Raw genomic sequence first — 20,301 nt, 5'->3', positions numbered from 1 at the left:
ATGTGGTAGAAGAAGGAATATGCGTATTTTAAGAAGTGAATAAAATATGTTTAAAATCATATTAAAAAGATATATTTAAATTTTTTAATCTGGATTTTTATTTTTAAAAACAACTGATTTTGATCAACCTTGAGAAAAACGGCTTATGTACAGATGTGAAAACAAGACATATTCAATCACGCTTTGATGTATAAATTACAAAGCAAATTTAAATATTTTAAGAAAAACAAAAAAAAAACCCAAAATTGACATGAGGAAATTTGTATAATCTTTATATCTCATTCAAGAATATGTTATATGTTGTTATGAAAACAAACGTTATTAACATCAATTCTCAGCTTTTTGTTTTAGTTTTTTATATTTAGGTATAAAGTTTACTTTCATTAGTTTCACAATTTGGTCTATAAACATTTCTTTAAAAATTAAGGTTAAGATGGCAAATCTTGATGAAGAAATAAAGCTGCATGTGGGGAAAATGTTTAAATTTATATATATAACAATGTACGTCTTATAGGGGGAAATTATTATCTTTATAAATTGTATAAATTTATAAATTATAAATGGTATAAATTGTACTTTGCTCAACCTTAGTTATATTCTACAGCCACATTTCTTCAGGACACTTCCATTTTGACATCAGTAGGCATGGCTCATAAAACAAATGAGGCAATAATTTGCTAATTGCTAATGAGGGCCTGTTCTATATGGCCGCTCCATCTCTCCATCATAAAATCTACTTTAACTGTAATTAACCAGGCTTCTGCAGCATTAAAAATTAGATTATACTTATCTGTTTAGTGGTTTATACCTGCAATCATATCATCCACAGTACTCATCTTCAGTAGCACTTGTTCAATTAAACCAACTTCTGTGCTGGTCTGTAAATTGCGTACGCTTTTACGAAGGATGGCGGTGAACATACTCCAAATTTCTGCTTGACATGTTACATCACAGTGCTCTAAGAGTTCTGACATGCATGTTATACTTTCTGCATCCTGGATTATAAAGTTCATCTCTAGATCGAATTCTCCACCAACCAGCTGGAAAAAACAAACAAATACAAAAGGTTAATTTATTTACAAGATAAGATTCAGGCAGATACTTTGTATTTACCTGAATTAATACTTTGTGTTTATGAAGACTCTAAACAAGGTTTTCTTTTTCTGTTGTCATTTTGAGAATGTGTAGCACTCTCCTAGGTTTTATGGGATGACTTCATAACTGAATATTGCAAACAAAATTATATTATTAAATATTGCAAACCCAGACAAATTGCAGTTTTATATAAACTTTCAGCAAACAGTAACACAAATTGTGTATTTTATAGTGACTCTGGCACATACACAAAATTTCAGCACCTTGCAAAGCTCCAGTACAGGATCTGCTTGCATTAATTGGGACCACATAAACAAAATCTTGCTGCTCAGGATTTAAATGGAACTGCAATCTTGTTGAGAGAACTTTCACTATGCGGGGGCCTTGTGGTCTCTTCTAACCCTATGATTCTATGCAAAGCCATACATAAAACATAGAATATATGCAAATTCATAATAGAAATTTAACTATAGAGAATTTACTCTTATTCCATTGACCTTCCTTAACCTATACATTATCTAATTCAATATGAAGTGACCTCTTATCCCTGTCAAACATAGCTCCTCTTTCTTCCAGCTTTCTTTTCTCTCTCTATCTCCAAACTGAAATGAGAAAAACAGCCTCTTTCTTAGGGTTTCCCTATGTACTGAGTGAAATCAGCAATGCACAGCAGCAACAAACGCACAGAGAGATGCAGTCAGGAAAAAAAAAACAATTTGTGTCAGGTGCAGCTCCTGAAGCAGCTTTCCCTTTGGCTCAGCACAAAGATTACTGTAAGACACGAATCTAATGTGTACCCTAAGTCTGGCGAGGTCATTTAGTCAAAAGAAATTGCGCAAATATGGTATTTGCTCTTCAAGATAAATTACTTTCATAGAAGCAGACCAAATGCTCAAGCTAAAATAAGTCACCTGCTGGACTCCTCACCCTTTCCCTCATTTTAAAGTATACAGCTGTTGTCATACAAAGAAACCTGGAGACATTAAAGGTCACAGTGTTGATTTCCTTGCCTAAATATATATTGGACATGTATCTGACCTATCATTCATTATAAAAAACTAAATGAGCAGTCTTATTCTACAGGTGGTGTACCTGCAGTGAACTACCTCTCTGCAAGCATATGGGAATACCAATTTTTCTTTTTAAATACGCTGCAGAGCTGATGTAGTTTAACACTATGAAGTATCCAATTTTCCAAACAAGAAATGAAGTTTTATCTTTTCTATGTGTGTGAGGTTTTTTTGAAGGGGAATCTATATGACCCAAGAGGGTGTCTCAGGAGGGGAAAACTGGCCCCTAGACTCATTGCAGTTGCCCACCCCTAACTTACACCATAATTGCTGCAGGAAGTTTGGCAAGGTAGGCAAGAATGTAATATAATTGGTATAGTATAATATAGCAATATTTAAAACTGATATTGTACTATGCTAATAATATATTATATTGTATGTATATATACTTTGTAAGCTGCTCAGAGTCCCCTTCGGGGTGAGAAGGGTGGCATATAAATGTCGTAAATAAATAAATAAATAAATAAGAATGGTGATATAATTATTGTCATAACAAATCTTTCAACCCAGTCTTGATATCACTACACATGGTATTTTATTATGGAGATGGGGGCCTATTCCTACAAAAGGAAAGGTAGAATAGCTTATACTGGTCACTACATTATGAATGTTGTGAATTACCTCCTAATTATTCCCCCGGTGGCACAGTGGGTTAAACCCTTGTGTCGGCAGGACTGAAGACCGACAGGTTGCAGGTTCGAATCCGGGGAGAGCACGGATGAGCTCCCTCTATCAGCTCCAGCTCCTCATGGGGGATATGAGAGAAGTCTCTCAAAACATCTGGGCATCCCTGGGCAACGTCCTTGCAGACGGCCAATTCTCTTACACCAGAAGCGACTTGCAGTTTCTCAAGTCACTCCTGACATGACAAAAAACCCCTCCTAATCTATATTGGAGATGTTCTTGCCTGATAAGACAAAAAGGAGAAGATTTATCTAAAGTGTAGTACTAGTCTTCTGAAGATATGGAGAGTGGTGAGTGGTATCAAGACCCGTCTCTTAAGCACTGATTGATATCAAAGTAAAGAAGCTTATAGATTTGAAAAATGGTCCTGAAGAGACAGCTCATTTCTATTCCCCTCCTCCTCCCTTTCCTGAGCACCGTCTGAGTTTTGAGTGCAGGACAATTTATGAACAGATTAATATTCAGACTTCCCAGCTGCAAAATTACAGATGCTATGATGCTAATCCCAACACAATCACTCTTATTGTTAACTGCTGATGTTGAAAAACTAATGGAGTAGTTGAAGACTTCTACAAAAACAAAGTTTTCTTCCAAACCAAGAGGGCCTTTGGTACCGATGGGATTAGTATCTTCGATACTAAGAAGTCCCTTGGGCAGGACTGACACCAACATTGCATTTATGGTAGGGACATCATTCACAAACTTCAATAAAGTCAGCATTTAACTGATTTAAGGTGATTACAAATTACAGTGGTCTTCCTATGCCACTTGCTCCATGAGTTTACAAGTGCTTTTCTAGTAATATACCTAAAATTCAGAGATTCTGTTCGGTGCCTGAATAGTCATTGTGAGTGAAAGTGCTATTTTGTTTCCATATAAGTATTTATTTTTTTATTCCTTGCCTCTTCTCCTTCTTTGGGAGTCAAGGGTCTTACACATATTAAAAGAGCTACAGATAAAAGAAAATCCACATAGAATCATAGAATCAAAGAGTTGAAAGAGACCTCATGGGCCATCCAGTCCAACCCCCTGCCAAGAAGCAGGAATATTGCATTCAAATCACCCATGACAGATGGCCATCCAGCCTCTGTTTAAAATCTTCCAAAGAAGGAGCCTCCACCACACTCCGGGGCAGAGTTCCACTGCTGAACGGCTCTCACAGTCAGGAAGTTCTTCCTCGTGTTCAGATGGAATCTCCTCTCTTGTAGTTTGAAGCCATTGTTCCGCGTCCTAGTCTCCAAGGAAGCAGAAAACAAGCTTGCTCCCTCCTCCCTGTGGCTTCCTCTCACATATTTATACATGGCTATCATATCTCCTCTCAGCCTCTCTTCTTCAGGCTAAACATGCCCACCTCCTTAAGCCACTCCTCATAGGGCTTGTTCTCCAGATCCTTGATCATTTTAGTTGCCCTCCCCTGGAGACATTCCAGCTTGTCAATATCTCTCTTGAATTGTGGTGCCCAGAATTGGACACAATATTCCAGGTGTGGTCTAACCAAAGCAGAATAGAGGGGTAGCATTACTTCCCTAGATCTAGACACTATGCTCCTATTGATGCAGGGCAAAATCCCATTGGCTTTTTTTGGCGCCACATCACATTGTTGGCTCATGTTTAACTTGTTGTCCACAAGGACTCCAAGATCTTTTTCACACGTACTGCTCTCGAGCCAGACATTGTCCCCCATACTGTATCTTTGCATTTCGTTTTTCCTGCCAAAGTGGAGTATCTTGCATTTTTCACTGTCGAACTTCATTTTGTTAGTTTTGGCCCATCTCTCTAATCTGTCAAGATCATTTTGAATCCTGCTCCTGTCCTCTGGAGTATTGGATATCACTTAAAACAAACAAAATTTAATAAATAAAATTTATCAGCAACAATATTGAAAGGAATTTGAAAGCAGACACATTAATAAAAACAACCTCAGACAATACAGCACATTATTAAAAGCACTTTCCTTAGGGGCAGTCCATTCTCAAAGATGAGTAGAAACATAAAAGTTATGCATCTATTGAAGAGGGTTGACTCCATAGCCACGCCAGCAGCCTACTCAGCAGCATATGCTGTTGCAATTAAATATCACTCTCAGTATTTACAACATTGCCATTAGGAAATAGTTCCAAGGCTTTTTTATCCTCTTACCCTGAATTCAACTACTCTGAGCTTAAGAGGACAGAATACAAAGATTACTGTTATAGATTCTATCCTATACATAAAACGTACACCACTACAATAATATAGCAAGATACTCATATAAAGAGCACTAAAATATTTTATTCAGCATTGTTTCCTCTTTACATCTTTACATTTACCTCATGAAACAAACATAACAATCCATTGCTAAAAATAAGCTCAGCTATGCTAAATTTCAGTATATTGTATAGCAAATAACTGTAGTAACTCAAATATATTTTAGCTGACAGTAAATGGCAAGACACAGCAACTTCAATAGCAGCTCAAATAATAAATCACTGCTCTTCTATTTAACAGTATAATAACTTCCTTCTACAGCATCAATCTTCAAACTTTTATTCATAATCGAATATTAAGTGCCTGATTTATGCCAGTATATAAGTAACTATTAAGTGTTTTGAATCACTCTGCCATGCTTGGTTTAAGTTAAATCATTTAGGTTAATGGTATTTCAATCTACGTTTTCTGATACCAGTGAAAACAACAGAACAATTCCTAGTACAAAATAGGCCCCATCTAAATCTGTCTCATTTCTTGTAATCTATAGGAATTCAAGAAGCTTTGCCATCCAAGGTTAAATTAATTTTCATGAACCATTAATTCCCTTCCAATTGGATATTTCTTCAGGATGGCTCTCATATTTCTTTTGATAGGGATTCAAAAGACATATGTGCCAAATACTGGTAGCAAGAAAATAATTCCCTTCTCCTCTTCACTCTTTTTTTCACTGTCCGCACACTGCCTGAATACTGGGTTTGGGCACTTTCCAGAATTTTGTGGGGTTGTGTGAAGGGGACCGGTGGAGAGGAGGTTCACTCCCTCTTACTACTCATACAATGGAATGCTGTTTTGGATATGTTTGTTGAATGTCTTCAAATCATTTCTGACTAATGACCTGCAATTACTGGAAAGATTTGTTCAGAGGAAGGTTGTTCTTACTTTCCTCTGAAGCTGAGAGATTAGTGAATGGATTGCTCCTCCTCCATGTCCAAAGAATGTGATTTGCTCAAGGTCACCCAGTGGTTTTCCATGGCTGAGCAGACTATTCAAAGACATAGGTCAAAGCTCAAACCACCACAACATGTTGAATACTTATTGGATGCTGTCATTAATATAAAATGAATACATGCCAATCATAATGAGCAGGCAAGCATTCCCCTTATTCAAAGACTCCTCGAATGAACGTTTTTGGACATATACCAGTCTCCTTAAACTCCTGGACACTATCTATCTGTCTGTCTGTAAAGCTATGTATTTTTATATATTGAACATGTTAAACACATGACAATGTATGCCAGCAGTAAACTGTTCAAAGCTAAAGATTCCCAATTCAAGCATGTTAAGAGTTCTGTTTTCATGGGAAAATAAGAAAAAATGCAAAAGAAGATAATCCAAAGAAAGATCCAGTACCAAAAGTGCAGTATTCAAATGAACAAGAATTCATTGTGTGGGCATTCTCATGGAGAAATAAAAAAATATACAGCATAGTTGCAGATTGCTGCATTTACTGCTAGCATCATTGATTAATTTCTACTTAGATGGATAAGAGGTCACAAGAAAGCAATTCCTTACAGGAAACAGTCCATGTTATAGCCATGTGTATAACTAACAATTAACTGAAATTATTGAATCTTTATTATGATAACCACAACAAATGGAAAACGTTTTATCTCTGACAGTTAACACAGAGGTCTGTAACTGCTAATTTTGATGACACCAATAACTTTTTCAGTTATGCTATTCTTAGTATTTTAAACTAAAAATGGTATTAATCCAGGTCCACGTGTCACCCAGTAATCTTGCCAAGTGCTAATTTTTCCACGTGCTTACTTTGTAAAGAAAGAAAATCAATAGTCACCATGCCAAATGCAAAGATTTTAAAGGTCTTGGAAAAAATGATAAATACTAGCATTTACTACAAACATAATGTTATTGCTTAAGCACAATAATGACAAATTTCTTTATTCATTCACATACCAGTTATCTGCAGGTTGGAGCAAGTGTATATTTTGTAAGCAGAACTGTTTTTTTTTAAATGACTCCACAAACTGAATCGGCCCAAAATCAGTCTGCCAGATTGTTGACTGGTACCCAACAATCGGAAGATGAAACTTTGAATTCTGAGTCATTTAGTTTCAGGCTCAGTCTAAACATGGATGGCCATCTGTCAGGGGGCTTTGATTATGTGTTCCCGCATGGCCTAGGGATGGCCCTTCCAACTTGACGATTCTATGATTCTAAAGAACATTGATTTGTAATTGCTTCTACAAGCCAGATACCTTAGAGAAAACAGGCAAAAACAGATTGCCAACTCTGATAAGAAATACTCTTTAAGAATGTCAATCCCTGATTTTAAACTCAAATCTCAGGACTATCATCACCACAAAATAAAATGATTTGCTTCAGTTGCCCTGATGTTAGACATTTTTACTTAAAAATAGCTACCAAATATTGATGTAAAAAAGAATAACCCACTTTTAATGTTCAAATTAAAAAATGTGTGATCATGCACATAGCTGGCATGCTACCTCCTTCATGTGAAATTATTTAAGGGGAGGGAAAGGAGGGGTACTATAATGAACACTTTCACAGAGAGCCTAGCATTTCCATGTGGTCCAGATGATATATTGCATTGCACTTGTTTTTGTATTTCAGTTGCATTACTCCTTCCTACCCCTATATGTTTGTGTGTACAATTCTGTTTTTGGTACACATTTGGCTTTTGTTCTGGTATTTTAAAGCACCATATGATTATACTATATAACTAGGTGGTGATTGTAACAACAACAGCAAGATGCTGCAATAAATTTAAAGCAAGAATTGGGAAGATAGGAATCTGATTTATACTGTGACACTGACCAATCTAGCCCAGTGATGTCAACTATCATTAAGGCTAGGTACCAGCCCTTCTGCTAGGCCTCACCGTAGCTGGACATACCAGGAACTATACAGCTATCCCACCACAATTCTGTGTTCAGCCTTTGGGATGGGATGGGATGGGATAGGAAGAAGGATGTGCCTATGCATTAACTTACTCAGAAGGGCAGAGAGTAAATAGAGTGGGGGGAAGTGAGGACGGAAGATATGTGCAATACCTTGTACATTCAGTCACATGAACCTTTTAATCAACGGCTATTACTGATTTCCTTTGCTTCTGTTAATTGTATATGTTTGGTTTTATGTAACTGTTTTATCGATCTTAATGTTGATGTATTGAATTTTATGTGTTATATGGCACCAATGTGTGCTATTTTGTAAGCCGCCCCAAGTCCCTATAGGAGATGGTGGAGGTGTATAAATAAAGTTTTTTATTATTATAATGATATGATTATTATTATTCACATGTATCAGTGAGAAGGAGGAAGGGCAAGAAGCATGAGGAGCGGCAAGGATGGTGGTGTTCAGATATCAGGTGGATGGAGGGAACAAGTCACTCCTAGCTGAGCTTCTCAGTCATCCTTAATCATCTGATTTAATGCAGACTGACACAACCATTCAGCTAGAAGTGAGGAAGCAGAGGTCTAGTAAACTAAATCAGTCACCAGAAACTCAGAAAAGCTGTAACAGGAAAAGGTGAAGAGCATGTACCAAGAGCAATTGAAAGTTTAGAATCAGGTAATTAGCCCATGTCAGAAGATCAGGGGGGTTCAGCCACGAACATAGTCATTAAACAGAAATTACAAACAGGGATCCACGAAGCACTAGAACAGTGTTGTTTCCAATGTTGTTCAGCGTGGCTGCCATGGTTTACAAAGCTGAACTCTACTTGCCCCACTCAGCATTCCAGCTATTATCAGCATGCCATTCTTAGATGCACTCTTTTGAAGGTTTTGTTGGCAGCCATATACTGCCTCTGAGAGGTAGGATTTAGCCTGGTTAATTTTGTCTACATCTCTCTGGAGGCCAGGTAACTAGCACTGTTTTGACCTTGAGCAATACTGCACACCAAAAAAGTATCCTTGGCTAGTCTTTGAGTAGCCAAGGACACTTGGCTAGTCTCTGACTGGAAGAGTGGCTGCTAGTCTTCTCTTTTTCATGCAAGGAGGGTAAAGCTTGTTTCACATCTGATGCAGAATCCACGGGGCATAATACAAACAATTCATAAAACTTCCTATCCTCCTGTCTTGGCACCAGTCTTTCCCACTTTTCTTTATTCACAAACACACAGCATATCCCCCCAAAATGTAGAGTTAAAATAAACTATGGTGAGTATTGGAAGGATACGTAAGCACATTTACAATGAAGGTTAGAATAATGGTTTATACGGTATATGGTAATTGGCCTTACTATTATTTATTTATTTATTTATTTTATTCCCAGCATTTCTACCCTGTACTTCTCAAACCCCCCCCCCCCCCCCGGGGGGGGACGACTCAGGACGGCTTACACTCAGCAACAATTCGATGCCTCAACATACAGACAAATACAACAATATAACAACAATTTAAAACAATAGATAGAACATTAAATTAAAAGCAAATTAAAAGCATTATTGTCAAGTCATATAGCCATTTCCAGTCCAATTCCACATCCAAAGTGCTGTTATGCCTGCTGTCCAAAAGCCTGGTCCCAGAACCATGATTTCAGTTTCTTCCTGAAAGACAGGAAGGATGAAGCCAACCTAATCTCACTGGGGTGCGAATTCTACAGGCGGGGGTCCGTCACCGAGAAGGCCCTGTCTGTTATCCCCACCAAATGAATTTGAGAAGACTAAGAGCAGGGCCTCCCTGGACGATCCTAAACTGCGAGGCAGGACATACTATCAGATTCTAACCAAACAAAGTCCCTTTATATCCCTTTATACAAACGTATACAACCTGTTTCATTAAGGCAATAATGAAACATAAATTACCTTTAAAACGTAATTCCATTCGCATTCCCAGTTGTAGCACTAAATCAACTATATATCTATTTTTATAGAATTGTAAAAAATATTGGACTACATGGCTTCATAGGCATTTGCACAAAATACAAGTAGCCCACTCAGTGAATGCTGTCTTCATCTGCTTAAAGCGCAACAATTTTGACTAATGGCCCATCAAATCCAATGGTCTGTCTTCAAGAGGCAAAATAGTGTAAACATGTTTGTTTTTTAAAGCATAATTCATTCGCAAACTGTTCTTAAACAGATATATACTTCTTTAGAGATGGCTTTCAAAAATAAAACCTCTAAAATCAAGGCTGATTCTGCCTTATTGAGTTAAGATATTTATATCTGAAGTTATTTATGGCACAAAACATCAAGCACTTGCATCTTGGTTAAAACATATTATTTGAACAGTTGAAGGAAAAGGAGATAACCTACCATGTTTCTGACCTTAAAAGAAATTAAAAATGAAAGACTTCACATGCCTATCAGGTTTCAGTATCTACATAGTACATGCTTATTCTTAACTAGAACAAACTAGTGTATCTTTCATTATTTCCCATATTACCCAAACTTCTGCTAAACTAAAGCATTGATTAGTTTCTATCAATAGATTCACACTGCCCAAATTAAATCAAAATGAAAGATGCATTTATATTTCAGTATTTAGCAATAGTTCCGGTTGGTCTTCCTTTTCTTAATCTAAAAAGATACAGATATTTCTTAATTCTGTTTTAGTGAAACACAAAACTGAAAAAATGGAATAGTGCACTTGAAAATGTTACCATGATTGTTTAGGAAAACCATTTACATGTTAAATGCTAAAACTTAGAAAAGGAATCTTCAGGTCTAAGAATTTAACATGTGTATTTAATTAGTTTCCCTGCTTTGTTCAATTGAATAGAAATAGAATGTATAATGCAAGAGTCAATGACATTCATATTTTATGTAAGGAAAATAAACCATTTATTTTATATAGTGCACTCTTACATTTAAACAAGGAGTAAAATACAGTAGCCCCTTAGTATCCACTGGGGTTTGGCTCTAGGACTTCCTGTGGACATTAAAATCTGTGGATGCTCAAGTCTCATCATATATACTGGCATATAAAAATGGTGTCCTCTATATATAATGGTAAAATCAAAGTTTGATTTTTTGAATTGCGTGTATGGGGATTGGAGGGGTTTACACTGTGGATGATTAAATCCATGGATATGAAGGGCCAACTCTGTGTGTGTGTGTGTGTGTACACACTTTAATTAAACTTGCTGGGTGCAGTAACAAGATACTTGTTCATAACTAGGGTATCAAATTAATTTGTTAAGTTGATATCATCTGGCATATAGTTGTGACACTACTAATATATGTGTTCCCATATGCCTGATGACTTGATGCCCCATGTTTTAGGAATATTTGAAAAGGTGCCTACTTTAAAAATTGAAATCGCATTCAGGAAACTAGGCCTAAGCTAAAGAAAGAGAATCTGGGAAACAGTGACAAGAAACATAGTAGTGAGAGTAGTATCTCACTAAAGATGAGTGACTCTAGTTCTTATGCTAAGTCCAGAATACTCAAAAGGCAAGCTGAGCAGCAGATAGGGATTTGTTCTGCATCTTGCTCTCAGCTATGGATTCTAGCCACTAAGACATAATTAATAAAAATGATAGTTTGCTGTTCACTTCCAAACTGGCACATTATGATTTGGCTGAAATGTTTTCGGACTCCATTTGGAATGAAAATGAAGGATGGAGAGAATGTGCAAAACATGATCACATAATAGTAGAACATTGTTAAGGGATATTGCAAGAATAAAATTGTGCATGCTAAAAGGATAATTAATATTGATGCTCACTGGGGGCAAACAAAATAGTAATCTGATCTGGCAACACCCGCCATCATTTTGTCCATACCAATCTTTTCTATGACATCCACCCATGATGCTTTAGTATATAGAATGGAACAGTTTTCGGTCTCATTAACAATGTTCAGCAAAAGTTTTTCTTAAGATAAACTATTGGTCAATTCTCTCACTTTTGACATTCTGAAAAAAAAATAGCCATGGATGTCCTAAAGCAGTCTTTAGCATCAATGATGGGATAAATAAGTAATTCTCAACCTGTGGGTCCCCAGGTGTTTTGGCCTACAACTTCCAAAAATCCCAGCCAGTTACCAGCTGTTAAGATTTCTGAGAGTTGAAGGCAAAAACATCTGAGGACCCACAGATTGAGAACCACTGGGCTAAATGGAAGTAAAGAAATCAAAGTAAGTCCAGTTTAATGCAGCATAACTTAAAGGTTTGGCTATTAGGCATTCCTGTTTGATAATTATTCTATTCTCTGGTTATCTGCTTGTATTTATGAGGTTTCTTGGCTTATTCTGTTTAATTATTACTGTCAAACTGTGTATTAAAGCTTTTCTTTTTTAAAAGGCATTGCTAATCATGCAAATTTATAGGCTGCCCATATAATGCAAACCACAGAATAACAAAAGTATATGTAAAATATCTATCAGAATAGAATATCTTAATTTTTTTATTAGTAATAGAGACAAATATAACATTTCAAAAGATATTCATAAGTCAATGTTTGTGAAAGTATCCTGCACAAAGGAGAGCACTGTACATAAACACAGGGAGTGAAGAAATGCAAAGTCCAACATAATTCCACATGTGTCCAATGGTATATTGCACACAGGGCTGCCTTTGTAGACTTCCAAGAATCTTCCATTAGTTCAGACAGCAGCAATGCTCATGACTGGGATCAGTGCTAAGAAACAAATCATGCCAGATCTCCAAATGGGTCATGGGGTGTCACTCAATTGTTAGTGAAGTTGATTATTATTCAAATCCTTAAAAACCTTATGTTTTAGTGCTCTCATCCTCAAAAATTTTGCACTCTGGACTGGTAAACATTTTTGGAGTTATGGCATGCCATCCTTGGGATGCCCTCCCTCTAAAGCTATCCTGGTGTTTATTCATATGAGTTTTGGCAAATAATTTATTTTTCCAGGTATGTTTAAATAATTTGGTTCAATTTAATTTTATTATCCTCTTTGTAACTGAGGGCATATAGAGTTCGGTACATTGCTTAATTATGTTAACTGTTTTACTGATTATTCACTATTCTCAGAGGAAATTGGTGAAGAAAAAATACCGTAAATAAATAAAGTTACTTTTTAAAGTAACAGCTGCATTTTGAGTCAGGAGAAGTAAAAGAACTAGTGAGAATTACTAAAGTGCTGATAAGTGGGGAGAGGGGGATAGGAAATTACCATCAGCACAAGTCTATAATAGAAATTAATGTACATTTTTTAAAATAACCCCTCTCCAAATGTAATTTCTAAAAATACATGTCCTGTATTTTGGTCTCCCAATACCATGCAAATCTAAGTCAAAATTCAGAAACCTCATTTCTGAGAAACGGGAACTCTTATTTATGGGATCGCAGACAATGCCTTCGCGAGGGAATTTCCACCTTTATAAATATTGTTATCAATTATCAAAATTAGCACAGAACAGTGGATAAACACTAAGCAGTTTACATTAAACCTATTTCCAGAGCAGCAGGACTGAACAGACTGAAAGCTTACAGTACCTGGGAAGCAAAGGTTTCATACAAACAATAATGTACTACATTAAAAAATGTGGAAATAGGAAAATGGAAGAATGGTTAAACACCTTTCTCGGTTGACTTTATATTACTGCTTAAGCAAATGAAAGCATGAAATCCCTTAGTCTACTGATGCAACTCTCTTGAGATGTCTGAGATCAGATGATATTAAGGAACTAGCACAAACTATTACTATCTATAACAGTAGGATGCAGAACGGCACATTACAAATAGTTTGAAAGATGATTTCAGTTTCCAGAATAGCCATTATGGTATATTTATATTATTTCTGAAATATGAATTCATTCACTAGTATGGTCACTATAATACATTTACATCATAAATAGCAGAATTGTATTTAGAGTGCACTGCATTTGGAATTTATTTGCAGTTAAAATTTGAGACATTTGACCTGTTCATGAAAGAAGTAAAAAAATCTCATTTATTTTATGACAAAGAGTGCAAAATTAATGCAGGTTGACCACTTTAAGTTCCATGGCTCAATGCTATGGAATCCTTGAAATTTTAGTTTAGCCTATGAGTAAATATTCAGAATTAAGTTGGTAAAAACAGCTGATGTGCCACATCTCTAATAGCTGAAAGAAAGCATGATTAGTTTTGCAATTCCCAAGAGATTAAAAACTGTCATTTTGAGGGACTAGAAATTAATTTGAGAACCCAAACAAAAAGACACAGCAATCATTCTTCCATACCAACTTCCAATGGGCACAGTTCCCAATATCACTTTACAGGCACAAACTGAATAGCAATATAAAATTTGCGAGAGATCAATGTTGGAAATGGAAATATATTATAGTGTCTAAACTGATAAGAGAATTTATATTTATGAAATTATAGAAATATGGTTGAACTGCTCTTTGTATTTTCCTATTCTTGTTAAACTGCTCTTTGCATTTTCCTATTCTGAATACATAAAAACACACGAAAAAGCAATGTCTTGGTGACACTGTCACATTTTCTTCTGTCCTCTTCACAGCAAAGATGACTTCCTATACAACCTCCTTTATCTGTGAAAGGTAACACAATTTCTATATGAAAATCTGTTTTTCCAATGTCTTCAAAAGCCAGGGTACATTTTTTAATAAACAAAATCGGCAAAAATAGGTAAGTCAGATAAAATGTGTAAAAATTAACAATATTTTTGTAATAATAATTCCATTAAATATTAATTTATTTTAATGCATTAAATAATCCATTACAAAATAAATTAATTTTATTATAGTTTTTTTAAAAAAAAAACAAGTCAAGTTTGGAATCCATGCATTTTAGCTAGCTATAGCAGTGATAGCAGAAGTACCAAATTAAAGATTTCCTCTTCCAGTTCAGTGGAGATATGCTTTGAAACAGTACAACCAAGTTTTTGGCATAACTGGTGATGGTTAACTATGTTAGTCAACTGTACTGTACTATGGATTTAGCAGTTTTCCACCAAAATTTGGCAGGAGTAGGAAAAAGAGCCCGAAGGTCACATCTTCATTCTCTGCCTTAACAAATCAAGTTAAGAATCCAGTTAACATGAAGTATCTCCACATTATAAAGAGAAAACTCTCTAATTCATAATGTTATCCTCATATACTATTACCTACAAAGCCCTAAACGGTTTGGGACCCGCCTACCTTCATGACCGTATTTCCCTCCATGAACCATCTCGGGCCCTCCGCTCCTCTGGGGAGGCCCTGCTCTTGCCACAGCCAGTGTCACAAGCTCGCCTGGTAAGTACAAAGGAGACAGCCTTTTCCGCCGTGGCCACCCGGCTCTGGAACTCACTGCCTGCTGAAATTAGGAAAGCCCCTTCTCTAAAAGTTTTTAAGAAGAACCTTAAAACCTGGCTCTTCCACTGTGTCTTTGATGAGTAGGTATACAATTTCACATGACTATTTAGCTTAAAGTTCTGTCATTGGAGTAGATGTCCCCCCCTTGTGGGAAAGCTTGACTCTACAACCCCTGCCATGAGTACTACTCCGCATATTATCTGCTTCTCTTTTATCTTGTCTGAGTTTTTTATTAGTTTTAATTAGTTTGTTTTTAAATCATTACATGCAGCCTGCCCATTGTTTCTGTGCCTGTGTCTATTGTAATTCTTATATTGTTATGTATTCATATGTTTTATGTAATTATAATGTTGTTTATTATTTGCGTTTTTGGTTGTGTTTTGGTTTTCTTTATTGTAATTGTTGTTCGGGCCTGGCCCCATGTAAGTCGCTCTGAGTCCCCATTGGGGAGATGGTGGCGGGGTACAAATAAGGTTTATTATTATTATTATTATTATTATTATTATTATTTACTAAGGAAATTGAGTGATGTGCAAAGGGCATGGAAGACTGAGGCTAGTTCAAAGAACTCTGAGTTATACCTTTAGTTATTATAATGACAACAGTAAGAATACTAGCTTGTTATTCTTCTAATAACCAGTCATAACTCAAGATCAAATTCTTTTGATCGATCTAGCTTGTTCCCAGTCATTTCAATAGTTACTCGCACTGGTTCAGCAAGAGAGACAAAAGGCACTTCTACACTGATTACTTAGGTTAGTGTAGGAGCCAGATCAGCCCCATGGTAGTCATAAGGAGTTAATCTGGAATAATGTGGGGCAATGTCACCTTAATACTGGCGTATCAGTTAAAGGTGGTAAGCACTCCCTGCCATCATATTTATCTAGGCTGGCATTTGGAGAGACTAATCTAGAAGCATTCCCGAGCTGCAAACAGTCTTTCAGGGGGAGTGTAACTCCATCCAGAACTGGTTGACAGACACACCTCCATCCCTAGGTTAGAACCTTTAATGGCACTTCTGTCTTATCTGGATTCAGATTCAATTTTTTTCTTTATCCAGCCCATTACCTCATCCAGGCATTCATTCAGAGGAGACACATTGTCCTTAGCCGAGGCTGCTTTTGAAGGCATGGAGAAATTTATTTGGGCGTCATCAGCATACTGATAACATCCCGTCCAATGTCTCCAGATGATCTAACCCAGCAGTTTCATAGAAACGTTAAAAAGCATTGAGAATACAATGACCCTTTGTGGGATGCCACATAACAGCTCCTTTTAAAAATATTATCCAGGCATGGCACCATTTGGTTTCTTAGATGAGGAGCATAGTGAGGACAGGCCTGATTGGTAGTTGGTACCACCTCCTAAAGTAATCTGAAGAAGACAGTAATGGGACTCCTCCCACAACACAGTTTCCAGTATTCTCCAGCTAAACCTTTTTAAAAAGACCTTGAGTCTATAGTCGGTGGAATTTTGGTGGAGTTATTGTTGTCATCCTGGGAACAGAAACTTCCAAGTTTCCCCATTTGCACCTTCAAAACCAAGGAAGACTTGGGGTGACAGTTTTGACTTAGAGTATATATTTTTTTGAGAATTAAAAATCATTACTTGAAAAGTTTGGTTTCTTACCATTTTCTCCCCTTCTTTCCAATGGGGAAAAAGTAATCCTTGAGGAAGACATTAAATGTCATCCTTGAGGAAGACATCCTGAGCTTCTTAATATTCTCTTGTTTCTGAAAACTTCTTGCTTGTGAAAACTTTCACTTTAAACTTTAGATGTGGTATGAATGAGAGTGTGAAAGACAACAGAAGCTGGGTTGCATATATTTTACTGTTTGCAGCCAAGATGCTTAGGTATTTCCAAAGACATGCTTCCAAAAATATTTCTTGCTTAAGACCAAAGTTCTGGCTTATTAAGAACACTGCATTTTGAACTAAGACTTCAAAACGCAGTGTATATCTGGTAAAATAGTTCATATTTTTAACATCAATATGATATTAGGTGTTTGAGCTATTTCTCATTTCATTTATGTGCTTAAATCACATGATAGAGTCACATGATAAAAATAATGTCTTGTGTCTCTGAATATTTTGATCTTTTGGAACTGACAACATCCCCAAAGCTTTTTAAAACATTAAGAAGGCTTAAGTACACTTCACAACTGCAAAAGAAATTGAACAACCATCTTTAATATGTAAGGTTTCACATTTCCTTGAAGAAAATAAAGGAAGATTCCTGCATCTGCCCAAAACTGGAAAGAAAAACTGGGTAGACAAAATAATTACCCAAATGGGAATTCATCAAGGTCACCCATACAAATATTAACGAAGGTGGAAATTATCTTGAGATTTAATTAACACAGCTGTTTTAAAAAATGGGAAAGACAGCACCTTCTAGAGGGGCCTTTCTGCATACTGTAAAAAAACAGTAATGTAAAAGCCACACCCTTCTCCGTAACAGCCACAACTTTATCCATTTCAACTACTGTATGGTGCTCATTGTTTACCTAAGTAATTTGAAAACAGCTTTAGCTGTGATTAGAGAAATTAGGTACCGCTAAAAAAAAGCAGGGGATGTGTTTTACGACGCCATAAAGAAGGAAGATTAGAGAATGCTGGACGACCAAAAGGAAGGAGCAAGTCCTGACAGCTCTTCGTCATGGAGAATGGAGCAGCCGCACCCCCTGGACTCAAGCCCAACCTTCCATGGCACCTCCTGTTCTGTTCTGTCTGTGTATTGTATTTGTATCTATACAAAAGCGGCATTGACTGTTTGCCATGTATGTGTACTGTGATCCGCCCTGAGTCCCCATCGGGGTAAGAAGGGCGGAATATAAATAAAGTGGTGTTATTGTTGTTGTTATTATTATTGTGTCAGATTCAGACATCAGGCAATTCAACTATTGCTCAAGTACTCCAAGTTTCCCAATCTCTATGCAGCATATAGCATGGATCCCTGGCATTTGGGAGTGAGGTCAGACAACTTGTCTCCAAAATAGGCATAACCTATGTTATCCAAGCTGCTTATGACAGTGCACATTGGCCCAATTTCTCCAAACAAACTGGATCTCGCACTCTGAAACAATGTTGCAACAAAAGGAATATTGCAATAAAGACATAAAGCAACAATCCCATGGGGGGGGGGCAGAATACCATAGCTTGAATGAGAGTGGAAGAAAGGGGGGACTTCTTATACTTTATTTATTGTGTCAGGAGCAACCAGACATTTGTATTACATTTTTAACAAAACAAATAAACAAACAGACAAAACACAAAGTTTGCAAGCTTGGTAGTTGATTAAATGTCCTTTGACCAGTATCTGGCCACTTGGAGTGCCTCTGGTGTTGCCGCAAGGAGGTCCTCTTATGTGACGGCGCAAGTGGTGCCACCTATGTATAGAACTGTTAGTTGTAAGATTTAAACTGTTGTATCATGCTTAATCCTGCCCCTTTTTACACTGCTTATGTATAGTTGTATGGATTGGTTGCTTGTAGCTGTCAATCAGTACTGTTTGGCTCCACCTCTTCCTGCAAGAGGGGAGAACTTCCTTTTTCTTTTCATTCTGCCATCAGAGTTTGTACCAGATGGACGTGAGTAAAAAACTTGATTCTAAAGGACCCTGATTTAAGTTACCTCTTAGCACCAGTTCTGAGGTTTTTTATCCCTGGGACTCATGCTTTATGTCCAGATCATCCTGGACAATTATTGAGGAGACCCAGGCACCTTCAAGCCGGTTCTTTTGGCACCAAAGGAAGATCCTGAATCTTCAAAACATAGGCCATCTGAACTGGGGTTGCGGTTTGCTCCGGCATTCACAGCCATTGAGGAAAGAGGAAACTTGGTAAGGCTTTTCAGCTTCAAACCCCTTGGACCCAGGGCTAATAGAGACTGCAATGTATGTTTTCCTTCACCCCTCTAAAGTTTTCCAGCTCATTGCTTTGAAGAAATGACTTTGTGATAAATAAAACTTATTTTGAGCTATTTACAGCGTTTTGGGTTTTTGGGAGTTCCAGTTTCCTATAGAAGAGCAAGAAGCAATCCCCTGGGGGGAAGATGCCACATCCATCCCTCCTTTATTGAGATTAATAGCCCCCAGGCGCAACGGCACATCTTATACTTCTTATACTGCTCAAGTGGAATTAGTTAAAAACTCTGGTCTGCTTAGCAAACTTGTTTTCCACATTTGCCAACCAGACTGTCTCTTTATTGGCAAGTTTTCATGCCACTGCAAACACCCCACAAAAGCCATTTAGATTCCTGAGACAAAATCCCTATCTTTCCAAAAGGATGGCAACCACTCCTGTCACAGGTCAAAAACAGGTTTCTAAGTAAGCCTGGTACATATCTTCTTCTTGTCAACAGATTGGCAACCTGTTTTCCGCTTTTAGTATAATTTACTAATTTAGCCATCTGACAAATAATGATTAATGTATATAACAAGATTGAGGATTTTAAGATCTGTTTTATGGATTTGTATTACAAATTTGTCATATCCAGCAACAGCAGTAAGAAAGTAAGTTTGAATAATGCAAGCACAGTAAGTCTAGCTAAAACCATTACATAGCATTGAAAAGCCATGGAAGAACTTTAATCTTGAAAAGAGGTTATTAAAAATGGAAATCTAATCAGCTGAAAACAGCCTCTCTGAGCTGACACACAAGCCATTTACATTATGCAATGGCTTGTTTGTTTCTGGCTCTGTCACATTAAAAAGATGACTTTTATTGTTTACCCATTTTTTCATTACATTCCATTTTTCAAGGCCAACAGATTAGTCTACCGCATCCCAAATCTTTGAATGTCTAACAATTTTAAAAGCTATTTAAGGTTTCTGTTAAAATTATGTTAATATAACAAATATTCTAAATCCTCAGCCTTTTACCAACTCTTATGTCCAGTATTTTAATGAATGAATCTCTTATAGTAATTCTAGAATGAAATTAAACAGCCACACGGCCACAACTATAGTTTAATGACTTAAGCAAAAATAAGTA

General features: G+C 36.7%; 1 protein-coding gene across 8 annotated transcripts in view; it reads right to left on the bottom strand.

The window, feature by feature from the left end:
* NBEA (neurobeachin) overlaps positions 1 to 20,301 on the bottom strand; it is a 441,541-nt gene that overhangs the window by 395,805 nt on the left and 25,435 nt on the right. For all 8 annotated transcript variants that reach the window (XM_060770825.2, XM_060770827.2, XM_060770830.2 and 5 more), the window contains exon 2: positions 809 to 1,040. In XM_060770825.2, the coding sequence (XP_060626808.2) occupies positions 809 to 1,040 (232 nt within the window). The remainder of the gene's footprint in view (positions 1 to 808; positions 1,041 to 20,301) is intronic.

Source organism: Anolis sagrei, chromosome 3 (assembly GCF_037176765.1).
Source record: "Anolis sagrei isolate rAnoSag1 chromosome 3, rAnoSag1.mat, whole genome shotgun sequence".
Lineage (NCBI taxonomy): Eukaryota > Metazoa > Chordata > Lepidosauria > Squamata > Dactyloidae > Anolis > Anolis sagrei.
This window is presented reverse-complemented; position numbering and strand designations above follow the sequence as displayed.